This window comes from Mustelus asterias, chromosome 6, assembly GCF_964213995.1.
Source record: "Mustelus asterias chromosome 6, sMusAst1.hap1.1, whole genome shotgun sequence".
Taxonomy (NCBI): domain Eukaryota; kingdom Metazoa; phylum Chordata; class Chondrichthyes; order Carcharhiniformes; family Triakidae; genus Mustelus; species Mustelus asterias.
In genome coordinates, this window is record NC_135806.1 from 95,909,284 (window position 1) to 95,936,072 (window position 26,789).

The 26,789-nt window shown below is 45.1% G+C and overlaps 1 protein-coding gene and 1 long non-coding RNA gene across 4 annotated transcripts in view; one reads left to right on the plus strand and one right to left on the minus strand.

Annotated features, from left to right (window-relative positions):
- The window catches only part of LOC144495014 (uncharacterized), a 7,845-nt gene extending 6,503 nt beyond the window's left edge, over positions 1–1,342 (minus strand). The window contains exon 1 of the long non-coding RNA XR_013498195.1: positions 888–1,342. This is a non-coding gene — a long non-coding RNA (uncharacterized LOC144495014). The remainder of the gene's footprint in view (positions 1–887) is intronic.
- The window catches only part of arb2a (ARB2 cotranscriptional regulator A), a 511,621-nt gene continuing 485,895 nt past the window's right edge, over positions 1,064–26,789 (plus strand). Inside the window, exons 1-2 of one of the 3 annotated variants that reach the window (XM_078214787.1) lie at positions 1,064–1,132; positions 2,443–2,584. In XM_078214787.1, coding sequence (XP_078070913.1) covers positions 2,476–2,584 — 109 coding nt within the window. In that variant the 5' untranslated portion in view covers positions 1,064–1,132; positions 2,443–2,475. Of the gene's footprint in view, positions 1,241–2,442; positions 2,585–26,789 lie in introns of all 3 variants that reach the window. The other 2 variants (XM_078214789.1, XM_078214788.1) reach the window with 2 other exon arrangements.

Sequence of the window (26,789 nt, forward strand, 5' to 3'; positions counted from 1 at the left end):
GGGGGGTGTGGGGGAGGGAGGGGGGGGGGTGTGGGGGAGGGAGGGGGGGGGGGTGTGGGGGAGGGAGGGGGGGGGGTGTGGGGGAGGGAGGGGGGGGTGTGGGGGAGGGAGGGGGGGGGGTGTGGGGGAGGGAGGGGGGGGGTGTGTGGGGGAGGGAGGGGGGGGGGTGTGGGGGAGGGAGGGGGGGGGGTGTGGGGGAGGGAGGGGGGGGGTGTGGGGGAGGGAGGGTGTGGGGTGTGGGGGAGGGGGGGGGGGGGTGTGGGGGAGGGAGGGGGGGGGTGTGGGGGAGGGAGGGGGGGGGGTGTGGGGGAGGGAGGGGGGGGTGTGGGGGAGGGAGGGGGGGGTGTGGGGGAGGGAGGGGGGGGTGTGGGGGAGGGAGGGGGGGGTGTGGGGGAGGGAGGGGGGGGGGTGTGGGGGAGGGAGGGGGGGGGGGTGTGGGGGAGGGAGGGGGGGGGGTGTGGGGGAGGGAGGGGGGGGGGTGTGGGGGAGGGAGGGGGGGGTGTGGGGGAGGGAGGGGGGGGGGTGTGGGGGAGGGAGGGGGGGGGGTGTGGTGGAGGGAGGGGGGGGGGTGTGGGGGAGGGAGAGAGTGGGTTGCGGGGTCAGGGTCTACAATGGTTGGGCTTGAAGCACTAATTGCACCAGCCTCTGCTGGTGGACAGCAGCTGGAGGGGTTCAGGCTGAGTGAAGATTTGAGGACACCACAAAAATAACTGACGATGTTAAGGGAATTACAAAAAAATGCCTTTTAAACTCACTGTTAACAGTGAGTCGGAAGTGTCCAATATGACAGGTGAGGCTGAGGTCACCTGGGAACCGTTTCGACAGCATCAAACTTTATAGCAGGTCCCGCCTCCCAAAAACCTTTCCGCGAGGAAAACGCCCCTTACCATGTTTGTCAAAGCTTTCGCCTCCACCCGCTTCGCTCGCCGCCAGCGACTTCCACCGCTGACATTTCACGGAGTGTTTTCCGGACGCGTTCCTCCTCCGGATCCCAACCGCCCACCGCGACCGTTTGGTTCGCGCGCTTGTCATGTCGTCTTGTTCGAACTGGTTGCTGTGGCGACGGCCGGGTTCCGGTTCCGCTCTGGTTCTTTCCCATGTTGTGGTGCTGGATGGTGGTCGGGCTCCCTCTGTGCGTTCTGTCACTTTCAGCATTGTGGATCTTATGATTTGTTTACTGGGTGGTGGGCAGTCGGAATCAGCTCCTCGTGAGTGGCGGTCGGAGAGCTGTGCTGTGACGGTACGGGCGGTGTTTTCCCTTGCACGGTGTTGGGTGATTCCCTCTGCGTGGAGCTGCGGCGCTCTGTGTGAGAGACAGAGAAGCTGTGGGTCCGTGTGCGACAGAGAAAGTGACCACCCGTTCACCAAGATGATCGGGCTGACACGACGACCCACACAGGCCTCGGGCCCTGAGTTGTCCCCCACCCCCATGCTGGGCATGTCAGTACAAGCACCCACACAAACGTACACCCCCGTTCAATCGCAGCTGCTCTGCGGTACTCTTCAAAATCAATAAATAGGCCTTGTTTTAAAGTATGAGATCGTAGAACACCCTTTCTTGTCAATTTAGTGAAAAATAAATGCAAGCTTGACTTACATTTCCTAATGATTTTGTTAATATTTATGGCATGTTGAACAACGTGTTTGAAAGAGCTAACAGTCCTCATTCTTGAGTATTGCAACTGACCAGAAAATTTAAAAGATTGAAGTAAAAATCCAGCGTGAGGCAGATCTGTTTTCAGTTTAAGATGAAATATTGGGGGGGAAGTAAATAAAAGTTCTTGTTATGATAGGTCAGATAATTTTGGATTGGAGCAAGTAAGTTGATGTGCATTGTTTTGTGAAGCTTGAAACAAAAGCTTTGGTTATACAAGATTATAGTAGATATAACTGGATTTACAGAGCGAGCAGTAGCATTTGCCAAGGGAATGAATAAATGTAATCTAAAATAACATAGTGAGAATCATTAATTGTCTCCACTTGATTTCCAATTAACATTTTTATGTTGCCTGGTTCTGCAATCTGTAGTTTAAATAAAATTTGAAATCAACTTTATTTCTAGCTACTGTGGCAGACATAGTTCATGTATTGTAAACGTTGATGTTTGTATTTGTGGGATGCTCATGACTTCAATGATGTACTTAACACCTGCCATTAATTACATATCAATTCATATTTCCATCCATTGTTGAAAGTTTTTATTTTCAAACTGCATTTAATGTTTACATTTAGTGTTCTTAAACACATCAATCTAAACACATTTCCCCACTTTATTTTAAATAATCAAATTTATTAATTACAATCTTGATTTACAAAATATAGGATAACTTGAAGTTTAAGTGTGTAGCAGAAAACAGTTAAATATTTTTGTATTTTAAACATACAGACTCAACATTCACAACACTAGTTGACAGTATTTTTTTTTCTGCTCTGTTACTTTAGTTCTACTTAACTTGATCAAGTGAAACTGATTGGATGCTTGTTTATCTGGTGGTTTCTATTCTTTCAACCTTGTGGATTACCATGGCACAAAACCAGCTAGGAGGATCAGAAGAAAAGGACAAAACTTCTACTGCATTAAAAGGTTTGAAATATACATACATTTTGGCTATTTATTAAAACTCATGAAACTGATAGTTAAAACTATTTACAGTAATTTCTGTGTAGGATCTCAAGCTGAGGAATTATATAATGCACGTGTTCAAGGCAGCTCTTTCAGAGACAGCTCTGTACTCCAAACCTGCAATTATTAATGGTGACTTGCAAAAAAACTTTTCTCATCTGAATGCCGTTGCAAAATTGAAATTGAAAGAAGCCTCCTTTAAAAAAAAACTTATTGTTCTGTGAACGAAGTCTCAGTTTGAAATCTGGCTAAGTTTGTTCTCACACTGAACAACTTCTTTAACTCTACTTACTTCCTCCAAATAAAAAGGTATCTGCATGGGTCCCAGCTACTTCAGCCTTTTTTATGGGATATATGGAATATTCCTTATTCCAGTCCTGCTCAGGCCCTCTCCTTCATTTATTTTTCAGGTTCAGTTATGACTTTATTTGTGTTACTGGCTCTTCTCACCCTGAACTGTAAACTTTAATTGACTTTATTTCCGATTTCTTATCTTCACTCACCAGGGCGACATAGTGACACAGTGGTTAGCACTGCTGCCTCACAGCGCCAGGGACCTGGGTTCACTTCCCAGCTTGGGTCACTGTCTGTGCGAGTCTGCACGTTCTCCCCATGTCTGCGTGAGTTTCCTTCAGGTGCTCTGTTTTCTCCCACAGTCCGAAAGATATGCTGGTTAGGTGCATTGGCCATGCTAAATTCTCCCTCAGTGTACCTGAACAGGTGCCGAAGTGTGGTGACTGGGGGATTTTCACAGTAACTTCATTGCAATGTTAAACGCCTACTTGTGACACTAATAAATAAACTTTAAACTTCACGTTGTCCAACACTGACTCTTCCTTAACCTTCCTCGACTTCTCTGTCCATTTCTGGCTATCAACTAATCTTCACTACAAGCGGACAGACTCCCATAGCTACATTAACTTCACTTCCTCACATCCCGTTTCTTGTAAGAATCCTACTCCATTCAGTTGCTCTGTCTTAGTTCCTCAGTTCTTCACAGGAGATTCTCACTCACTGTGGTTAACAAGGCCCTTCACCATGTCCAATCTATTTCATGCACTTCTGCACTCACCCTTTCCCCTCCCTCCCAAAACTGATAGGGATGCACTTGTACTCATCTTCCACCTCACCAACTTCTGTATTCAACTGATCATTTTCCACCATTTTCCCTAGCTCCTGCATGATGCCACCACCAAGCACATCTTCCAAGCACACCTTACGTCCCCACCTCAATGAATTCCGAGCTCGACATGATGTTGAACTCTTCTTTCGTCGCCTTCGTCTCCATGCCCACATCTTTGGGCAAGAGACCTCCCTCCATTCCACTGATCCTTTCACGTGCCGCCAACATTCTGCCTCCAATTGGATACCCCTATCGGGACAATTACCTGCCCTCGATCTTTTCATTGGGAACTGTCGATGGGACATTGGCCGTCTCAATTTTTCTGCCCCCCTCTCTCATTCCAACCTCTCTCCTTCCGAACTTTCCGCCCTTCGCTCCCTCAGATCCAACCCTGACATTGTCATCAAACCTGCCGACAAAGTGGGTGCTGTTGTTGTCTGGCACACTGACCTCTACCTCGCAGAGGCTGAGCGCCAACTCTCAGATACTTCCTCCTACCTCCCCCAGACCAGGACCACACCACTGAACATCAAACCATTATCTCCACCGACCTCATGTCCTCCGGATGCCTTCCCCCACAGCTTCCAACCTCATTGCCTCACAACCCCGGACAGCCCGCTTCTACCTACTTCCCAAAATCCACAAAAAGGACTGTCCTGGTAAGCCCATTGTGTCAGCATGCTCCTGTCCCACTGAATTTATTTCCTCTTACGTTGACTCCATCCTCACTCTCCTGGTTCATTCCCTCCCCGCCTACATCCGGGATTCCTCTGATGCCCATATTGACAGCTTCCAGTTTGCAGCTTCAACCGCCTCCTATTCACCATGAATGTGCAATCTCTGTACACTTCCATACCACACCAGAATGGCCTGAGAGCTCTTTGCTTCTTCCTTGAAAAGAGGTCTGAAAAATCCCATCCACCACCACTCTCCTCCGCCTGGCTGAACTTGTTCTGTCTCTCAACAACTTCTCCTTTAACTCATCCCACTTTCTCCAAATCAAAGGAGAAGCAATGGGTACCCGCATGGGTCTAGCTACACTTGTCTTTTTATGGGGTATGTGGAACATTCCTTGTTCCAGGCCTACCCGGGTCCCTACCATCCCGCAACTCCTTTACCGCTATATCGATGACTGTTTTGGTACCGCTTCATGCTCTCGTCCAGATCTCGAAAATTCACCAACTTCGCTTCCAGTTTCCACCCCTCCATCGCCTTTACCTGGTCCATCTTAGACACTTCTCTTCCCTTCCTTGATCTTTCTGTCTCCATTTCCGACAATAGACTACCAATATCCATTACAAGCCCACTGACTCCCACAGCTACCTGGACTACAGCACTTCACACCCTACATCCTGTAAGGACTCCATCCCTTTCTCTCAGCTCCTTTGCCTTCGTTGCAGTTGATCCGATGATGCCACTTTCCAAAGTGGTGTTTCTAATATGTGCTCCTTTTCCCTCAACCGTGGATTCCCATCTACAGTTGTCGACAGGGCCCTCAACAGCGTGCAGCCCATCTCCCACGCCACGACCCTCACCCCTTCCCCTCCCTCCCAGAACAAGGATAGAGTCCCCCTTGTTCTCACATTTCACCCCACCAGCCTCTGCACGCAAAACATAATCCTCCGCCATTTTCGCCAACTCCAGCGTGATACCAGCACCAAACACATCTTCCCTTCACTCTCTCTGTATCCCTCCAGGATAATCTAGTCCATTCCTCCACTATACCCAACACCTCTCCCGTCACTCATGGCACCTTGCCATGCAATCGTAGAAGATGTAACACCTGTCCCTTTACCTCCTCTATGCTTACCATCCAAAGTCCGAAACATTCATTCCAGGTTAAGCAGTGTTTCACTTGCACCTCTTTCAATTTGGTGTATTGTATTCGCTGCTTCCAATGTGGTCTCCTCAATATTGGAGAGAGCAAGTGTAGACTGGGTGATTGCTTTGCAGAGCACGTTCGGTCTGTGCACCATCAGGACCCTGACCTTCCGGTTGCTTGCCATTTTAACACACGATCCTGCTCCCATGCCCACATGTCTGTCCTTGGCCTGCTGCAATGTTCCAGTGAAGCTCAATGAAAACTGGAGGAACAGCATCTGATCTTCCAGCTGGGCACTTTACAGCCTTCTGGTCTCAACATCGAATTCAACAACTTCAGATGATTTGCTCTATCCCACCTCGACCCCTTTGTTTTCACTCTATTTTATTTAACTTTTTACTGTTCTCTACCTTTTATTTCTTTATTGTCTTCCTTCATTTTTCTTCCCCCCCCACTCTTTCCCTCTACTTTATCCCTCTTCCCTTACCATTTCTCCCCCTTTGCTTCCCCTTTTCTAAATTTTACCTCTGTCCCATCCATTTTCCACCCCCCCTCCCCCAACATCTTCATCTGTTACAGCTTATCCTTTCATTTTAGCTTCTCTGCCGTTTGGCCATTCACACCTTTTATTCTCTCTGTGGACAACCATTAGCAGTCTTTTGCCCTTCTCTGTGGCTATGACTCATCTTTCATTCCCTCACCCTGCAGTATAAACATCTCCCACTTTCTATGCCTTTTAGCTTTGACAAAGGGTCATCTGGACTCAAAATGTCAGTTCTTTTCTCTCCTTACAGATGCTGCCAGACCTGCTGAGATTTTCCAGCATTTTCTCTTTTGGTTTTTTACCAAGCACATCTTCCCTTGCACTTCGAAGCAATTTTTCCCTCCAGCACACCCTGGTCCACAACTCAGTCACTCCCAACATCCCTCCCTTTCCTAAGACTGCTTTCCTTGCAATTGCAGGAGATGCAATGCCTGTCCTTTTAGTTTCCTCCCTTCTTAATATCCAATGCCCAAACACTCCTTTTCCAAGAGAAATACCAATTTCCTTGTACTTATTTCAATTGCATGCTGTGAACTATAATGTATTCACTGTGCATAATGTGGTCTTCTCTACATTGGAAGGACTAAACACAGACTGGGTAACTGCTTTGCAGAATACCTCTGTTCAGTCTGCAATCGTGATCTCAAGCTTCCTGTCACTTGACATTTTAATTCTCCTCCTTGCTCCCACTCTGACCTTTCTGTCCATGGCCTGCCACAGTGTTCCAATGGCGCTCAGTGCAAGTTCGAGGAGCAGCCCCATATCTTTCGACTTGCACTCTGCAGCCTTCTGGACTCAACATTTGAGTTCATCAATTTTAGATCATAACCTCTGTGTCCACCTTTTTGTTTTGCTGCGTCAGTCTTATTTCCTTTCTTTATCCCTTCATTTTGCATTCAGGTGGCTGTTATATCACCATTCATGCCTCATCTGGCCACATCGTTTTGTTTCTTTACCACACCCGTTACCAGTTCCTTTAGCTTTTGTAATATGAAATTTCTTGTTATTTAATTTCTTCTGCCTGTCTCTCTTGCCCTCCACCCTATCACAGATTTTCCCTTTTGTTCTTCCTGCCCCTTCACCTTCTGTCGTCTTAAAACCTACTATATTTCTATCTTTCTTCAGTTCTGATGAAAGGTCATCAAATGCTAACTGTGTTTCACTCTGCAGATGCTGCCTGACCTGCTGAGTATTTCCATCGTTAAAAAAAATTCAAATCTGAGAATCTGTTCTGGGAATAGATTGATTCATCTGAGGAGAAGGCAGTGGTGTAGTGGTAATGTCGCTGGAATGGTAGTCCAGGCTAATGCTGTGGGGACATTGGTTCAAATCCCACCATTGTAGTTGGTGAAACTTAAGAGTTGAAACAACTGGAAAGACCAGGAGCGGGGACATAAATTTAAGACGTGGCAAGGCAGTTCAATCACATGGTGATGTCATGTCTGCAGCCATAGAAACACCCGTCTGTTCCCTCAACTATTGAATCCTCTACCACTATTGCTCTTCCATTTTTTTTCCTCCCTTCCTGTGCAGCTGAGGCACCCGTAGTGCCATGGACCTGGCAGTGGCTGCATTCCTCCAAGGAACCATCATCCTCACCAGCATCCAAAACAGAAAAACATGTTAGTCAGCAAGATGGACTAAGGGAACACCTGCATTTCCTGTCTGGTCCCCCTTAACTGTACGACAGTTGCCGATTTCCCCCTCTGCCAGAACTCTCAGCCTGTAATGTGAGAAGTTGTGGACACTTCCTGTGGCCTGGTTGACCATATGCGCACATCAGCTGCAGAAAATTGAGCTCTTGTTTAGAGCTCAAGCGACGGTCAGAGTCATTGTGATGCACCTAAGAGGCTGAAAACTATGTGGATAGCACACTTGGAAAGAGAGAGTTCCACTGCAGGTTGAGAGTCAGGATGAGCCTTTGTCAGAAAATAAAATATGAAAGTAAACTGGTGAGAAACATAAAAACAGACTACAACTCTATTGATATATAAAAAGGAAAAGACAAGCAAAGTCAAGCCTATGCTCATTACAGGCGGAGATGGGAGAATTTATAATCAGGAATAAGGAAATGGCAGAGAGGTGAACCAAATGTCTGTCTTGATGAAGGAAGATACAAAAGTACTATTAGAGAATCAAGGGTCTACTGACCATGGGGAAGTGAAAGAAAATTGGTAAATCCTCTGAACCTGATGAACTAAATCCCAGAAAGTTGAAAGAGATGGCTGTATAGCTAGAGATCATCTTCCAAATTTCAATAGATTCTGAAACTGTCCCTGCAAATTGGAAAGTAGCAAATGTAACCTCACTATTTAAGAAACAAGGGAGAGAGAGAAAACGAGAACAGACCTGTTAGCCTGACATCTATAGTTAGGGTAGTTGTTGGAATCTATAATGCCTTTGAGTTAGAAGATCAGCCATGACAGAGTTGAATGGCAGAGCAGGCTCGAGTGGCAAATTGCCAACTCCTCCTATTTCTTATGTGACTGTCTTTCCAAGATGAGTGAGTACTGCTGCTATCTAATCTATGTGGCTTTAAGAATAGAACTAAAATTTAATGTTGATGGTATAGATAATGTATTTACATAGTGCATTTAGCATAAGTAAACTCCTAAACTATTTCACAGAAGCATAATTGGTCAAACAGTTGACACCAAGCCAAATAAGGAGATATCACCGTGGAGGCACAAGTGACTAAAATCTTGGTTAAAAAGAGATTTTAAGAAGGAGTTGTCATTTCTGGCTTTTACGTTTTGCTTGGATGATCATGAAACAAAGAGACACTTTGTGTTGGTTTTGTTTTTTTTTTCAAACTGCCAAGAGTCTTTCCATATTCTGCATGATGCTGCTTCTAATTCATCTTACCTTGCAAGCACTTAACGGTGTAACACTTAGGCCACTCTGTGTGGTGGAAAGCATGGACCGAGTGTGTCACCAACCACAAAAGATTTCACGACACTGTCACTGAAAGTTAGCATGTAGTCATTACCTTGGCGGTGGAAGTTGGCTTTGATGAAGTGGTGGAGATGCTTGAGTTCCATGGAGAGGAACTGTCCAATGAAGATTTAATGCATTTAGAGAGTTAGGGAGCTAAAGAGAAAGCTTGCACTGGAACAACATCCCCTTGGATTTTATCAATGTGACATTTGTCAGGAGCTTTCAAACTACATCCCCTCGGATTTTATCAATGTAACGTTTGTCAGGTGCTTTCAAACTCATTGAAGAGCAATGGAAGCCTTCACTGAGCGCGATCCAAACAGAGAGCGCAGTGCCAAAGTGAATAGGGTAATTAATGATGACATCAACTGCTGCAATGAGATTTATGGGTGGGAAAAAAATATCCATTAGTCCTTGGATAAATTTTTCAAGATTATTGACAATCCTGGCTCCTTGTCCTAGTAACTCTTTCATGCTCTGGTTAAGCCATTTAAAACCAATATCACTTCAATTTCAATCATCTATGCTCACTCAAAGGGTATGAGAAAATTAACCTTTCACTGAACATTGGGGAAAATCAAGGTTCCTTTCCAATCAGTCCCACAGCACAAAGCCACCTCTCCCATGTCAATTTAAGATCAATGTTGAGATTCTGGGAAATATGAATCATTCTCACTGGGCGGGATTTTACGGCCTTGCTCGAGCAAGACTGGAAAATCCCGCTTGAGGTCAATGGACATTTTCATTGTCCACCCCTCGCCCACTCTGATTCCGTGGTGGGTAGGGCAGTAGAATTCCGGTGAATGTCTTGCCAAATTCTTTTGCCAAACATGAACAACAACATTTTCTATCACTTCACTCTGCTTTTGGCTGATTGAGGATAAGTGCAATTGAGGGCCAGGATCTCACACCTGAGACTAAGGTCATGGTTCACTGGGCAGCAGTGATCTCTGCACTCCTATCTGTATTTCTGATACTTGGGCAACCTGCAATCTGCAATAAGCACCTCAAAGTAACAACAGCAAAGCCTTCGTAAGATCCTCCAAATGTTAAGAAAGATAGTCCAACAGCAACATCTTCTCCGAAGCCAACATACCCAGCAATGAGGCGCAAATCAAAGCTGAAACTCTTTAGGGATGTGCTCAAAGTCTGTTTCTATAGCACTTGGGGCGAATAGGATCAAAGGTTATGGGGAGAAAGCAGGATTAGGCTATTGAATTGGACGATCAGCCATGATCGTGATGAATGGTGGAGCAGACTTGACGGGCCAAATGGCTTCCTCCTGCTCCTGTCTTCTATGCTTCTATCTTTGAAGGGGCCAAACGTCACCATTGACTCCTGATGACGGACAAAAATGGAGAAAGTTAATTCAGGAAAGCACCAAGCACAACAACAGACTTTGCCGGGAACATGCAGAGGTAAAGTTGAAGGAATGCACTAAATCTCCAATTAACTTATTTATCTGACCTCCAAGCAACACCTGCCACATATAGCAGAGACAGCAGATAGTGCATTGAACTTGGCAGCCATCTCAGAACCCATCAAACCTGGGTGGTGGAAGCAGTCTTGGGAACTACCAAGAAGAAAGACATGTGAATGTTACCTATTTTGAATTTACTCACTACAGTGATGTATTTGCAAATTATTTCAACAAGAAGTGCATTGTACTGTCCATGTATGGTACAGTATTTCAACTTGTACATTGATTTTCTGCATAGAAGATGAGAAATTTCTAAAAGATTTATGAGAATTCTGTGGGAACCTCAAGTGAACAAGCAAGTGAAGCAAAGTCACAATTTTAAGGAACACAACTAGGACTTTAGGTGAGGAATTACTATAATATGTTAGCATGGATAGAAGATTGAGAGTCTGGGTAATTTTCAAGTTGACAAACTAACTAGTGGAGTGCCACAGGGATTTATTCTGGGGCCTCAACTGCTTACAATCTACGTTAATGATGTGGATGAAAGGGCTGAGTTTATTGTAGTCAAATTTGCTGAAATACAGAGACAGGTAGGATAGTTTTTGAGGAGGACACACACAGTCTGCCAAAGCATTTTCGGTAGGTTGTGAGTAGATGGAAAATTGGCAGGTGGAGTATAATGTGGGATAATATATAATATTAATGTGGGATAATATATAATATATTATAGTATAATATTAGGTTGCCCACTTTGGCAGGAAGGATAGAAAAACTCTTATTTAAATGAAGAGATACTGCAGAATTCTGTTGTACAGAGGGATTTCTGTGTTCTCTTATGTAAATCAGAAGTTAGCACAACTTGTACTTAAAAAGGCAAATGGAATGTTAGCTTTGTTCCAAGGGTGAGTTTAAAATAGGAAAGTTTTGCTACAACTGTAAGGCATTGGTAAGACCACACTTCGAGTATGGTGTTATACATTTTTGGTCTCCTTACTTAAGGAAGGATTTTAATAGTTTGTTTATTAGTGTCACAAGTGGGCTTACATTAACACTGCAATGCAGTTACTGTGAAAATCCCCTAGTTGCCACACTCTGGTGCCTGTTCGGTTACACTGAGGGAGAATTTAGCATGGCCAATTCACCTAACCCTTTTGGACTGCGGGAGGAAACTGGAGCACCCGGAGAAAATCCACGCAGACACAGGGAGAAAGTGTGAACTCCGCACAGACAGTGATTCAAGCCGGGATTCGAACTTGGGTCCCTGGCGCATGAAGCGACAGTGCTAACCACTGTGCCACCATGCTGCCCAGGTAATTGTGTTAGAGATGGTTCAGTAGGTTGATAGAGCTAAGGGACTTGTCGTATCAAGAAAGATTAAGCAATTTGGATCTGTACTCATTGAACGAGAGGCAGTCTTATTGAAACCTATTCTGAGGGAGCGTGACAGGGTAAATGCTGAGGGAATGTTTTCCCTCATGGGAGAATCTGGAACTAGGGGGCACAGTTTCAAAATAAGTGGTTTCCCATTTAAGACTGAAATGAGGAGGAATTTCTTCTGAGGGTTGGTACTCTTTGGAACTCTCTACCCCAGAGAGCATTGAAGGCTGGGTCATTTAATATATACAAGGCCGAGTTAGTCAGTTTTTTGATCTTGAGCAAATCCTGGGTTACGGAAGAGCAAGCTGTAGTGATATGAAAGCCAAAATAGAACCAGCAATTATCTTGTTGAATAGTGGCTTCTGGAACAAAATGGCCTACCCCTGTCCCAATTTATTATGTCCTTATGTTACGTTCACCGTACCCAAGTCTCCAGTTAATCATCCGAAAATCTGAAGCTACCACTTTGCCTCTCAGCCTTTGTAATACAAAACTGCATGAGACTGATTTTGGGACTTGCATCACTTGCTTGTATTTAATCTGGTTTCTCTTGGATTTACATTTTGCGTTGATAGAATGAAAGAAAGTATGTAGTATATGTGCTGTGGAAAAATGGTTTTCATTTTTCTTGATTTTTTTGAAAAGAAAATCTGATAGAATGTCGAACAGGCTGCTGATTAAGTCCATTTTATAGTGCCCTCGCCCAAGACTAATTTTACTCCCCTCTCCCTTATCTTGCATCTAGGGTCCAATTTCAAAATCAGTTAGACTAATTTGAGAAGAAATACAATTTTGTGTAAGCAATAGAACAGCTTTTGGAAGAGTGGTGAAGTACATAACAAGCTAAATTGAACCACAGGCGTGTTAACTATGGAAAAGTTGGATTCCTCACTCATTTCAGATGAAAGGCTATTAGCCTTTACAAGCCAGTGCTATTATAAACATGGCAATAGGTCAGCAACCTACCTGCATTATTGATCGAGAATGCAAGTTTCTAACAACTGAATTAGTGGTTTATGGGGAAACAAACATCCTTATACTTGAAAATAACAAGATTAGCAATAGATTTAATATATTTCCAGATGTTACATCAATGTGAAATCTGACCCAAGTGTTTTCAGGTCTTGGCATTTTTTTTAGAATGATAAATGCTGAACAGAGCACATTCACTTTATTATACCTTTCAGTAGAAATGTTGGGATGGCCAATTCATTTCTGTGAATTGAAAAACAGCAGAGAGGAATGTTTTCTGCTGTGTGGACTTGTAAGAGATGTCTGGACTCCAGTTTATAGTTTTAGTTATGCTCTTGTGATTTATGTCTATAGACCATCTTGTATCTATTCTCCAAGGCCATTTTCACAACATCAGTAGAGAGAAATAAAGCAGCTAAGCGATACAAGATTATATTTGCAACATTTCTTTAGTTTTATTTTATAGGTAATAAAATCACAAACACCAGAACATCAACCTAACATTTTAGAACAAAGAAAAGTACAGCACAGGAACAGGCCAGTTGGCCCTCCAAGCCTGTGCCGATCATGATGCTTAACTAAACTAAACTAAAGAAAACCTTCGGTATCCCTCTATTCCCTCCCCATTCATATACCCATCTAGATGCCTCTTAAATGTTGCTAATGTGCCTGCTTCCACCACCTCCAGCAGCGCGTTCCAGGCACCCACCACTTTCTGCATGAAAAACATCACCCGTACATCTCCCTTAAACTTTCCTTCTCTCACCTTGAACCTGTGCCCCCTTGTAATTGACACTTCCATCCTGGGGAAAAAAGTCTCTGACTATCTACCCTGTCTATGCCTCCCGTAATTTTGTAGACCTTTTAAGGTTAATCCAGGAAAAATCTATCATTTTAGATAAATAAATGATGTTGAGACATTGATAAGGAAAAATAAAATGATAGTACATATTTTTGAACACACTTTATGCTATGTTTAGATGTCTTGTCAACTGGTTGAATAGTGCTTGTGGTGAACTGGGTGCACCCACTTTTCCTGTTTTATTTGAATAAGAATGTGTGGGGTTTGGAGGGGAAACCAGTGAGAGGGGCTTTTTGGATGATGGAGGGACACTTTTTATTTTAAGGTTTCCTTGAGCACATTTCCCACACGAAAATGGCGAAGATTGCTTCATTTTTATCAGCAAGGGAAGTTGCTTTGGAGCTTGAGTTTTTAATTTTTACCAAATTAATCACTAGGCTGTACAAAACTTAGAACCATAGCATCCCTACAGTCAGCCTCTTAAGTCTGCACGGACTCTCCAAAATAGCATTTTATTCGAGTCCCCGTAACCCTGCACATTTAGCATGGCTAATTCACTTAACCTATACATATTTTAACTGGAGCACCTGGAGGAAAACCACGTGGACACTGGGAGAAAGTGCAAACTCCACACGGTCACCCAAGACTGCAATTGAACCCAGGTCCCTGTGAGGCAGCAGTGTTAACCACTGTGCCACCTTGAGTATGACTTAATCTTTTCTTGCACTCAACTGGACAGACGCAAGAATGCAAAAGTTCAAAGGGAACAATTTATACTGTTTGAGAAAAGGATGCTGATTAGTTGAGGTGTTGCCATGGAGAATGTGCCAGAGAACTGTTGTCCTCTATGCTTTTTAATTCAAAAAAGGAGCAATGCTTGGGTATGCTCCTTTTGCTTGCAGAGGACATTGATGCATCTGTCCTTATGAATGCATGATGAAAAACTTCGACAGCATTTTTTTCAGCATACTGACGTTTTTTTACTGAATTGTCATTTAATGTTGTTAACCTTGCAATATTAGATTAGAAAAATACAATTCCATCATGACACACAAGAACACAAAAAAGATAGGAGCAGGCGTAGACCAAATGGCCTGTTGGGTCTGCTTTGCCATTCTATGACTATGATCATGGCTGAACTTGGCCTTCAACGCCACTTTCTCAACCACTCCTCATATCCCTCGATTCCTTGAGAGACCAAATATCTGTCAATCGCAGCCTCAAATGTCGTCGTTTCTGACAACAATAGACAAATGCCAGAACAAAATATACATTATTGAAGCTGTCATTAATTACAGTTTTAGAGCTTCCCTGTCTGTTGCAGTTTGTACAAATTTGAGAATTTTACACCAGCAGTTAGATCCCCACATTGATGTTGATTTTTCCAAGTCTGCATCCCTTGAGTATGCTGCAGCTGGCACCAAGATCTTATTTTAAATGAACTAGGCCTCCATTGCACATTGTAGTATTGAGTCCTTTGAGTTGTTGGTACCAGTTTATTAATGTTTTTTTAAAGCGGTTCAGTTGGGTCACTATTTCATTATTTCATAATCCTTCCCATGTGGTCCCGCCAAGATTATGATATGTGGAAAAACAAGTGCTGGCAATTTGCATTTTTGGCACAGTGGTTTAGTACCTAGTATACCTGTGTTCTGTTGAATAAATTTGATTTTGTACTTGGCTAAACCGTTGAACTTTTATCTCGAGGAATCTACCACTCACCAGTATAACTATTGCATTGCTTTCTCAGCTGGCTTCATTTAAAAGCCCTTTCCAAAACAGAATGTTGTTTGGATTCTGTAAACTACAAAAAGATTAAAGAAGCTGATAACGTTGTAAGGTTGTCATCGTCCATTCTATGGTACAGTAACGTTATACAAGTGATCCATTTTCTCTATTTAATAAAAGTGGTATGCCTCAATAAAAGAACTTCAGAAACAATTTCTTCTAAATACTAAACCATTTGGAAAGCACAAATCTAGATCACTATTTCAAGGTGAACCATGGCAGTAGGTAAATGACATGGGCTCAACTTGTTAAAATTGACATTTGGAAGAATTTAGTAAAATATATTTTTACTGGTTCTTGGAAAGAGATAAAGAACAGGCGAACTGATGCAGCTCATGCCCCCAGTGAACCACTGAACATACAAAACTATGCAAAATAGGGGGAAAAACACAATTTAAACTAACAGTCAACAATAATTAACTCTTTAAAGAAAAAGGCTACCATCAACCATAAAATTTCTCAGTTAATCTTCGTATGGTGCATTTAATCTTTTCCAAATAAAGAAAAGACATTAAGGGCCCGATTTTACCATCGCATTGTGCCCGTTTTCGGGCGTGAAAACTTGGTAAAGTCAGGCATGAGACGAGTAGCGCTTTCCGCACCCGCCTCCGCGCTGGTTCCCACTTTACTAAGGCCCGAGAATGGCTGCATTTAAATTGACTTAATGGGCTGCACGTCCAACCTTAACAGCACTTCCTCCTTTACTACCGTGTTCACCCATCCAGAATCAGTGCAAAACAGACATGCTCCACAAAAATCCGAATTGGGCACTTCAGTTAGTGAGGAGGTGCCTAGCGTCTCTCGTCTCTCTGCTTGAAATTGGTGAGGGAGAAGGGAGGTCCACTGCCACTCTGCCTGAGATCAGTGAGGGGGAAGCGGGGGTCCGCTGCCACTCTGCCTGAGATCAGGGGGGTGAAGGAGGGGTCCGCTGCTACTCTGCCTGAGATCGGTGGCGGGGAAAGGGGGGAGCGGGCCACAATCGGTCGGGAGGGGGGGGGGGGGGATAAGGGGGTCAGTAATGTTGTGGGATGGGACAATGTGGGGGCCCGGGAGCGATGTGGCAGGAGAGCAGCATTCTATTTATTTTTCCTGCGCATGCGCAGTTGGAGGTGCTGATCGGAGCTGCAGGGTTTCGGGCAGTGTTAAGTCCCGCCCACAGGCTTATGCAGCGCGATTCGGAATCGCTGATATTTTTTCAGGCAGAGGGCGCATGGGGGCACCTGAGAATGGGTCTAAAAGTTGGATCTGAAACGCTCCCAGTTTCAAGTCCACCCAGCACTTAGAATCAAAATAGTAAAATAGGGCCTGAAGTCTTGAAACCAGTATGAAGCAGGGGTGGCTTGGAAGATCTCCAAGTTACAGAATCTGCCTGCAGGCTATGAATGAAGCGAATGTCTGCCTTAATCTTCTTGTAACTGGCCAGTTCAGATGGGACTCCAAATATGGCCATCAAAGGACAAAGCTGCAAGTCTAACTCTAGAACTTTGGAGAGAGTGTCAAAGAAGGATGACCAATACCAGCCAGTTTTGGATGTGACCAGAACAAGTGGGTATGATCTGCAGGGGAAATGAACACCTGTCTCATTCATTGTTTGTGTTGGGGGAAAGAAAGCTGGAGGGCATAGGTTTAAGGTGAGAAGGGAGAGATGCAAAAGGGTCCAGAGGTGCAATTTTTTCACACAAAGGACGGTGAGTGTCTGGAACGAGCTGTCAGAGGTAGTAATAGAGGCAGGGACAGTTTTGTCTTTTAAAAAGCATTTAGACACTTACATGGGTAAGACAGGTATAGAGGGACATGGGCCAAATGTGGGCAATTGGTAATGTGGACTTAATGGTAAAAACTGGGCGGCATGGACAAGTTGGGCCGAAGGGCCTGTTTCTATGCTGTAAACCTCTGTGACTATATAACCCACTCGATCTTTTCTCAGACAATAGTCGCATCATCCCAAGAATCAGTCTGGTAAACTTTCTTTGCACTCCTATAGCAAGAACATCCTTCCTCAGATAGGGAGGCCAAAACAGCATACAGTATTCCAGGTGTTGCTTCGCCAAGGCCCTATGTAATTGCAACAAGGCACCCCTGCTCCTGTACTTGAATCCTCTTGCCGTGAAGGCCAGCATACCATTTGTCGCCTTTACCGAAAAATGCACCTGCATGCTTACCTTCAGCGACTAGTGTTCAAGGACACTAAGGTCTCATTGCAATTCCCCCCTCTTAATTTATAGCCATTCAGATAATAAGCTGTCTTCTTGTTTTTTCTGGATAACCTTACATTTATCCACATTATACTGCATCTTTCACGCATTTGCCCACTTAGCTTATCCAAATCACACTGAAGCATCTCTGCATTGTACTCATAGCTCACCTCCCCCCAGCTTTGTCATCTGCAAATTTAGAGATATTACATTCATTTCCCTCATCTAAATCATTAACATACATTGTGAATAACTGGCGTCCCAGCACTGATCCCTGGGCACCTATGAGGCCCTGTGGGCCATTGGCAGCAGCAGATTTGTTCTTAACCACAATCTGTAACCTCATGGCCAGCTTATTCCCCACTCCACCATTATGACCAAGCTGGGGGATCAACCTTGGTTCAATGAAGAGTACAGGAGAGCATGCCAGGAGTAGCACCAGACATACCTAAAAATGAGGTGAAACTACAATGCAGGACTACAAAAGCAGCATGCGATAGTGTGGTGATAGTCCCTTCAAGGAGAACACAGCAGAGTAAGCGTCACCCAGTCTGGGTGACCAATTGGGACAGTGGGGAATCACCCCAGGGAGAGGAGTTCTCCAAGGCAGAGGCATGCCAGAACTAGCTGTAGACATGCTGCTGCTCTTATAGATGCTTGTAAATAAATAATTTTGTTGTTCACTAATGAAGTCTCGGAAAGTGCATAATTACAGATCAAGCAAAGCGACCTCACAACCAACAGATCAGATCAAAGCTGTACAATGCTACCTTGGTCATGAACAGTGATGGACAATCAAACAAGTAACAGAAGGAGGGAGCCCCACAAATATCCCCATCCTCAAAGATGGGGGAGCCCAGAACATCAGTGCAAACGATAAGACAAACACTTGCAACAATCTTCAGCCGAAGTGTCAAGCGGATGATCCATCTGGGCTATGGGTCCTGACAGCATACCATAGCATTTCTATAGTGCAGAATGAGTCCATTCGGCCCATTGAGTCTGCACCGACTCTCCGAAAGAGCATCTTACCCAGCCCCACTCCTCACCCTATCCCCATAAGCCAGCGCATTTACAATAGCCAATCCACTAATCTGCACATCTTTGTACTGTGGGAACAAACTGGAGCACCCAAAGGAAACCCACACAGACACTGCGAGAACATGCAAACTACACACATGGTCACCCAAGGCCTGAATCGAACCTGGGTCCCTGGCAATGTGAGGCACCAGTGGTTGCCATTGCGTTGCCCTTTCCAGCGAGATTACTCGAGACTTGTACTTCAAAGCTTGCTACACCCTTAATCAAGTTGTTCCAGTATAGCTGCAACACTGGCATCTAGCTGGCAATGTGGCAAACTACCCAGGTATATCCTGCACACGAAAAGCAGGGCAAATCCGCGTAGATAATTACCGTTTCATCAGTCTACTCTCAATCATCAGTAAAATGATGCAAAGGGTTGTCGACAGTGCCATCAAGCGGCATTTAGTTAGCAGTAACCTGCTCACGGATTTCACCAGGGTCGCTCAGTTCCTCACCTCATTGTAGCCTTGGTCCAAACATGGACAAAAGAGCTTGAACTCTCAGGTGAGGTGAGTGAATTTCCTTGACATCAAGGTAGCATTTGATCGAGTGTGGCATCAAGGAGACCTAACAAAACCAGAGTCAATGGGAATCTGTGGGAAAACTCTCAACTGCTTGCAGTCATACCTAGCACAAAGGAAGATGGTTGTGGTTCATGGAGGTTACTCATTCCAGTTCCAGGACATCACTGCAGGAGTCCCTCAAGGTAGTGTCCTGGGCCCAATCATCTTCAGCTGCTTAGTCAATGAGCTTCCCTCCATGTCAGAGGCAATCATGTTCACTGATCATAGAATTTCTACAGTGCACAAGGAGGCCATTTGGACCATCAAGCCTGCACCAACAAAAATCCCACCCAGGCCCTATCCCTCTATTTATCCTGCTAATCTCCTGACACTATGGTTCAATTTGGCATGGCCAATTGACCTAACCTGCACATCTTTGGAATGTGGGAGGAAACTGGAGCACCCGGAAGAAACCCACGTAGACACGGGGAGAATGTGCAAACTCCACACAGGTAGTCACCCAAAGCTGGAATTGAACTTGGGGTCCCTGGCAATGTGACATTGTGCCACCCAATGATGATTGCACAATAATGTTCAGCCCCATTCGTGACTCCTCAGATACTAAAGCCGTGCCCATATGCAGCAAGACTTGGACAACTTGGACTGATAAGTGTCAAGTACATTTCCGCCACAAGTGCTGGGCAATTAGAGGGAATCCAACAAACGCAATGAAATTACTATCACTTTAATCCCGCACTATCAACATCTTGGGGGTTACCATTGACCTGAATTGAACTGGACTAACTGTATAAATACTGTGGCTGCAAGTGCAGGTCAGAAGCTGGGAATTCTGTGGAGAATAACTCGTGTTCTGATTTCACAGCCATGGCTAGGGTGTAGAGAAAGATCTTAATAGAAGTAGGTCCATTCAAAAGTCTGATGAAGCAGGGAAGAAGTTGTTCTTGAGTCAGTTTGTACATGACCTCAGTCTTTTGTATCTTTATCCCGATGGGAGAAGGTGGAAGAGAGTATGTCCGGGGTGCGTGGGGTCCTTGATTATGCTGGCTGCTTTTCCGAGGCAGCGGGAAGTGTAGACAGTGTCAGTGGATGGGAGGCTGGTTTGCGTGATGGACTGGGCTTCATTCACAGCCCTTTTGTAGTTCCTTGCGATCTTGGGCAGAGCAGGAGCCATACCAAGCTGTGGTACCACCAGAAAGAATGCTTTCTATGGTGCATCTGTAAAAGTTGGAGAGAGTCATAGCGGACGTACCGAATTTCCTTAGTCCCCTGAGAAAGTAGAAGCGTTGGTGGGCTTTGTTAAAGCGTTGTGCAGCTCCAACACTACTCCAGAAGTTCGACACCTTCCAGGACAAAGGAGCCACTTCATTGGCACCCCATCCACTATCTTCAGCATCAAATCCATTGATGTGCAGTACAGCAGTGTCTTCTATCTCCAACATGTACTGCAGCAACCCACCAAAGATCCTTCGACAGCATCTTCCAAACGCACAGCATGTCCCAATTAGAGTGGTACATATGAACTAGGAGCAGGAGAAAATTAGGGAAGCTAAGAGAGCGCATGAAGAAGCTTTGGTGGAGGGAATAAAGGAAAACCCAAAGGGTTTTTTAAATATACAAACAGCAAAAAAATTACTAGGGAAAAGTAGGACCAATCAGGGACCATATAGGTAATCTGTGTGTACACCCGGAAGATGTGGGTACAGTCCTCAATTAATACTTTGCATCGATCTTCACAATGGAAAAATATGACGCACATGTAGACATCAGGGTGGGGAAATATTAGAGGGAATCAACGTGGAGAGAGAGGAGGTACTAGCAGGTTTAGCAGCCTTAAAAGTGGATAAATCTGTAGGCCCAGAATGGAATGTATCCCAGGCTGTGAGGGTAGCAGGGGAGGAGATATCAGGTGCACTGGCAGTAATATTCAAATCCTCTCTGGAGACAGGTGTGGTGCAAGGGAGCTGCTAACATTGTCCCATTATTAAAAAGGAAGAGGTAGGGATAGACCAGGAAATTATCGGCCAGTCAGTTGAACCTCAGTGATGGATAAGCTACTAGAAAAAGTTTTGCGGGACAGAATATATCTGCACTTGGATTGACACAAATTAATCGGGGATAGTCAGCATGGATTTGTTAAGGGAAGATCATGTTTGACAAATTTCATTAAATATCCTGAGGATGTAACCAAGAGTGTTGATGAGGATAATGCTAAGGATTTGATAATTGATAAGGATTTGATGTGGTCTATATGGACTTCAGCAAGGCTTTTGATGAGGTTATTCATGGCACACTGGTCAAGAAAGTAAGGGCCCATGGGATCCAAGACATAGTGGCACATTGGATCCAAAATTGGCTGAGAGGCAGGAAGCAGTGGGTGATGGTAGAGGGATGTTTCTGTGATTGGAAGTCTGTTTCCACGGTAGCACAGTGGTTAGCACTGCTGCTTCACAACTCCAGGGACCTGGGTTCGATTCCCGGCTTGGGTCACTGTCTGTGTGGAGTTTGCACATTCTCCTCGTGTCTGCATGGGTTTTCTCCGGGTGCTCCGGTTTCCTCCCACAGTCCAAAAGATGTGCGGGTTAGGTTGATTGGCTATGCTAAAATTGCCCCTTAGTGTCCTGGGATGTGTAGATTAGAGGGATTAGCGGGTAAAATATGTAGGGATATGGGACTAGGGCCTGGGTGGGATTGTGATCGGTGCAGACTCGATGGGCCGAATGGCCTCTTTCTGTACTGTAGGGTTTCTATGATTTCCAGTGGGGTTCCACAGGGCTTGGTGCTGGGAGCTTGCTATTTGTGGTGTATATTAATGATTTGGACTTAAATTTAACAGGTACGACCTATAAGTTTGCAGATCACACACAAATTGGTAGTTGGTAAATAGTGAGGAGGATGGCCGTAGACTGCAATAGCATATCAATGAACTTGCCATGTGAACAGAGCAGTGGCAAATGGAATGCAACCCTGAAATGCGTGATGTGATGCACTTTGGGAGGGCTAACGAGACAAAGGAAAATACTATGAATGGTAGGATCCTGGAAAATACTGAAGATCAGAGGAAACTTGGAGTGCGTTTCCACAGATCCCAGAAGATGGCAGGGCAGGTATAAGGTGGTGAAAAAGGTATACGAGATACTTGCCTTTTTTAGCCGAGGCATAGAATACAAGTGCAGGGAGGTCAAGCTGGAGCTGTATAAAATATTGGTTAGGCCATGACTGGGGTGTTCCACACAACTCTGATCACCACATTATAGGAAGGATGTGATTACACTGGGGAGGAGAAGCCCTGGGTGCAGAGGAGATTTACCAGGATGCTGCCTCCGCTGGAGGGTCAAAGCTGCGGCTGTTTTCCTTGGAGCAGTGAAGATTGAGCAGGAACCTAATAGAATTGCATAAGATTGATAGGCTACTGCGGACAAGAAGGCACTTTTTCCATTAGTAAAGGGGTCATAACCAGGGGGCATAGATTTAAGGAAAGAGGTAGAAGGCTAAGAGAGAAGTTCAAGTGAAACATTTTCACCCAGAGGGTGGTGGGAATCTGGAACTCACTGCCTGAAAGGGTGGTTGAGTCAGAAACTCTGAACATTTTGGAAGTATTTAGATATTCGCTTGCGCTGTCATAACCTCAAGGGCTATGGACCACACGCTGGAAAATGGGATTAGTGTAGTCAGATTTTTGTGGACCAGGGTGGACACAATGGGCCAAATTGCTTCCTTCTGTGCTATAAACATTTATGAATCTAGTAGGCCATTGAGCCTGCTCCACTATTTAATAAGATTATTTTACATTTTCCCACACTATACTCTATTTACCAGACTTTTGCCCGCTCATTTAACTTATAGAACATAGAACATAGAACATTACAGCGCAGAACAGGCCCTTCGGCCCACGATGTTGCACCGACCAGTTAAAAAAAAAACTGTGACCCTCCAACCTAAACCAATTTCTTTTCGTCCATGAACCTATCTACGGATCTCTTAAACGCCCCCAAACTAGGCGCATTTACAACTGATGCTGGCAGGGCATTCCAATCCCTCACCACCCTCTGGGTAAAGAACCTACCCCTGACATCGGTTCTATAACTACCCCCCCTCAATTTAAAGCCATGCCCCCTCGTGCTGGATTTCTCCATCAGAGGAAAAAGGCTATCACTATCCACCCTATCTAAACCTCTAATCATCTTATATGTTTCAATAAGATCCCCTCTTAGCCGCCGCCTTTCCAGCGAAAACAATCCCAAATCCCTCAGCCTCTCCTCATAGGATTTCCCCTCCATACCAGGCAACATCCTGGTAAACCTCCTCTGCACCCTCTCCAAAGCCTCCACATCCTTCCTGTAATGTGGGGACCAGAACTGCACACAGTACTCCAGGTGCGGCCGCACCAGAGTTGTGTACAGTTGCAACATAACGCTACGACTCCTAAATTCAATCCCCCTACCAATAAACGCCAAGACACCATATGCCTTCTTAACAACCTTATCTACTTGATTCCCAACTTTCAGGGATCTATGCACACATACACCTAGATCCCTCTGCTCCTCCACACTATTCAAAGTCCTCCCGTTAGCCCTATACTCAACACATCTGTTATTCCTACCAAAGTGAATTACCTCACACTTCTCCGCATTAAACTCCATCCGCCACCTCTCGGCCCAACTTTGCAACCTGTCTAAGTCTTCCTGCAAACTACGACACCCTTCCTCACTGTCTACCACACCACCGACTTTGGTGTCATCAGCAAATTTGCTAATCCACCCAACTATACCCTCATCCAGATCATTAATAAATATTACAAACAGCAGTGGCCCCAAAACAGATCCCTGAGGTACACCACTTGTAACCGCACTCCATGATGAATATTTACTATCAACCACCACCCTCTGTTTCCTATCCGCTAGCCAATTCCTGATCCAATTTCCTAGATCACCCCCAATCCCATACATCTGCATTTTCTGCAGAAGCCTACCATGGTGAACCTTATCAAACGCCTTACTAAAATCCATATATACCACGTCCACTGCCTTGCCCCCATCCACCTCCTTGGTCACTTTCTCAAAAAACTCAATAAGGTTAGTAAGGCACGACCTACCTGCCACAAAACCATGCTGACTATCACCTATCAATTCATTACTCTCCAAATAACTATAAATCCTATCCCTTATAATTTTTTCCAACATCTTGCCGACAACAGAAGTGAGACTCACCGGTCTATAATTCCCGGGGAAGTCTCTGTTCCCCTTCTTAAACAATGGGACAACATTCGCTAACCTCCAATCTTCTGGTACTATACCAGAGGCCAACGACGACCTGAAGATCAGAGCCAGAGGCTCTGCAATCACTTCTCTTGCCTCCCAGAGAATCCTTGGATAAATCCCATCCGGACCAGGGGATTTATCTATTTTCAGACCCTCCAGAATATCCTGCACATCCTCCTTATCAACTGTAATACTGTCTATTCTACTCCCCTGCAACCCAGTGTCCTCCTCAGCTATATTCATGTCCCCTTGCGTGAACACCGAAGAGAAATATTGGTTCAATGCTTCACCAATCTCCTCCGGTTCCACACATAACTTCCCTCTGCCATCTATAACTGGCCCTAAACTTGCCCTAACCAACCTTCTGTTCTTGACATACCTATAGAACGCCTTAGGATTCTCTTTAACCCTATCCGCCAAAGTCTTCTCATGTCCCCTTTTAGCCCTTCTAAGCTCGCTCTTCAACTCCCTCTTAGCCAATCTAAAGCTTTCTAGTGCACTACCCGAGTGCTCACGTCTCATCCGAACATAAGCCTCCTTTTTCTTTTTAACCAACAAAGAAACTTTTTTGGTGCACCACGGTTACCTAGCCCTACCAATTCCTCCTTGCCTGACAGGGACATACCTATCACAGACTCGCAGTAGCTGCTCCTTGAAAAAACTCCACATGTCGGACGTTCCCAGTCCCTGTAATCTCCTAGTCCAACCTATGTTTCCTAATTCTCTCCTAATAGCCTCATAATTACCCTTCCCCCAGCTAAAACCACTGGCCCGAGGTTCATGCCTATCCCTTTCCATCACTAAGGTGAACGTAACCGAATTGTGGTCACTATCACCAAAATGCACACCAACTTCCAAGTCTAGCACCTGGTCTGGCTCATTTCCCAGCACCAGATCCAATATAGCCTCACCTCTAGTTGGCCTGTCTACATACTGAGTCAAAAAACCTTCCTGCACGCTTTGAACAAAAACTGACCCCTCTAACGAGCTAGAGCTATAACAATTCCAGTCAATATTAGTCAAGTTAAAATCCCCCATAACAATTGCCCTATTACTTTCACTCCTAAGCAGGATTGACTCCGCAATCCTTTCCTCAACCTCTCTAGAACTTTTAGGAGGTCTATAAAAGACTCCCAACAGGGTGACCTCTCCTCTCCTATTTCTAATCTCCGCCCATACTACCTCAACAGATAAGTCCTCATCAAACCTCCTCTCTGACACTGTGATACAATCTCTGACCAATAATGCTACCCCTCCCCCTCTTCTACCTCCTTCCCTACTTCGACTAAAACATTTGAACCCCGGGACCTGCAGCATCCATTCCTGCCCCTGCTCTATCCATGTCTCTGAAATAGCCATAACATCGAAGTCCCAGGTACTGATCCACGCTGCAAGTTCACCCACTTTATTGCGAATACTCCTGGCATTGAAGTATACACATTTCAAACCCTGCTCCACCCCACCTCTGCAATGCCGTGCATTGCAGTCCCCATCCATGCATCCCTCACTTTCAGCCCCACTACTCAGGATCCCTCCCCCCCCCGAATCAGTTTAAACCTCCCTGCATGGCCTTAGCAAATTTACCCCCCAGGATATTGGTCCCCTTCTGATTAAGGTGTAGACCATCCTTCTCATAGAGGTCACACCTTCCCCAGTACGAGCCCCAATTGCTTAAGTACCTGAACCCCTCCCTCCTGCACCATCCCCTCAGCCATGAATTCAAACCTTCCCTCTCCCTATTCCTCTCTAAACTATCCCGTGGTACAGGCAAGAGTCCAGAGATAACCACTCTGTCAGTCTTGGCCTTTAGTTTCCACCCCAACTCCATAAATCCCTGCCTAATATCCCCTTCCCCTATCCTCCCTATGTCGTGTGTCCCCACATGTACAATAACTTGTGGTTTATCTCCCTCCCCCCTAAGAGTCCTGAATACCCTGTCAGACACATCCCGGACCCCAGCCCCTGGTAGGCAACACACCAACCCTGAGTCCCTACCTTTAGTTCCGACCCTCCTATCTGTCCCCTTAATTGTGGAGTCCCCAATCACAAGGCCCAGTCTTTTACAGCCCCTAACCACCTGAGCTTTCTCACTCGGCTCACCCCCAGAGATCTGCTCTCTATGCTCAGTTGATTCCTCCTCAACTGTAGCCTCCAGCACCGAAAACCTATTATGGAGGGGAACCGCCCCAGGGGATTGTCTTCCCGATTGCTTCTTACCCCTCCTCCTGGCATTGACCCAAGCCTCATTTCTAGGAGTTACTATTTCTCTATAACTCCTATCAACTTCCACCTCCGCCTCCCGAATTATGCGGAGTTCC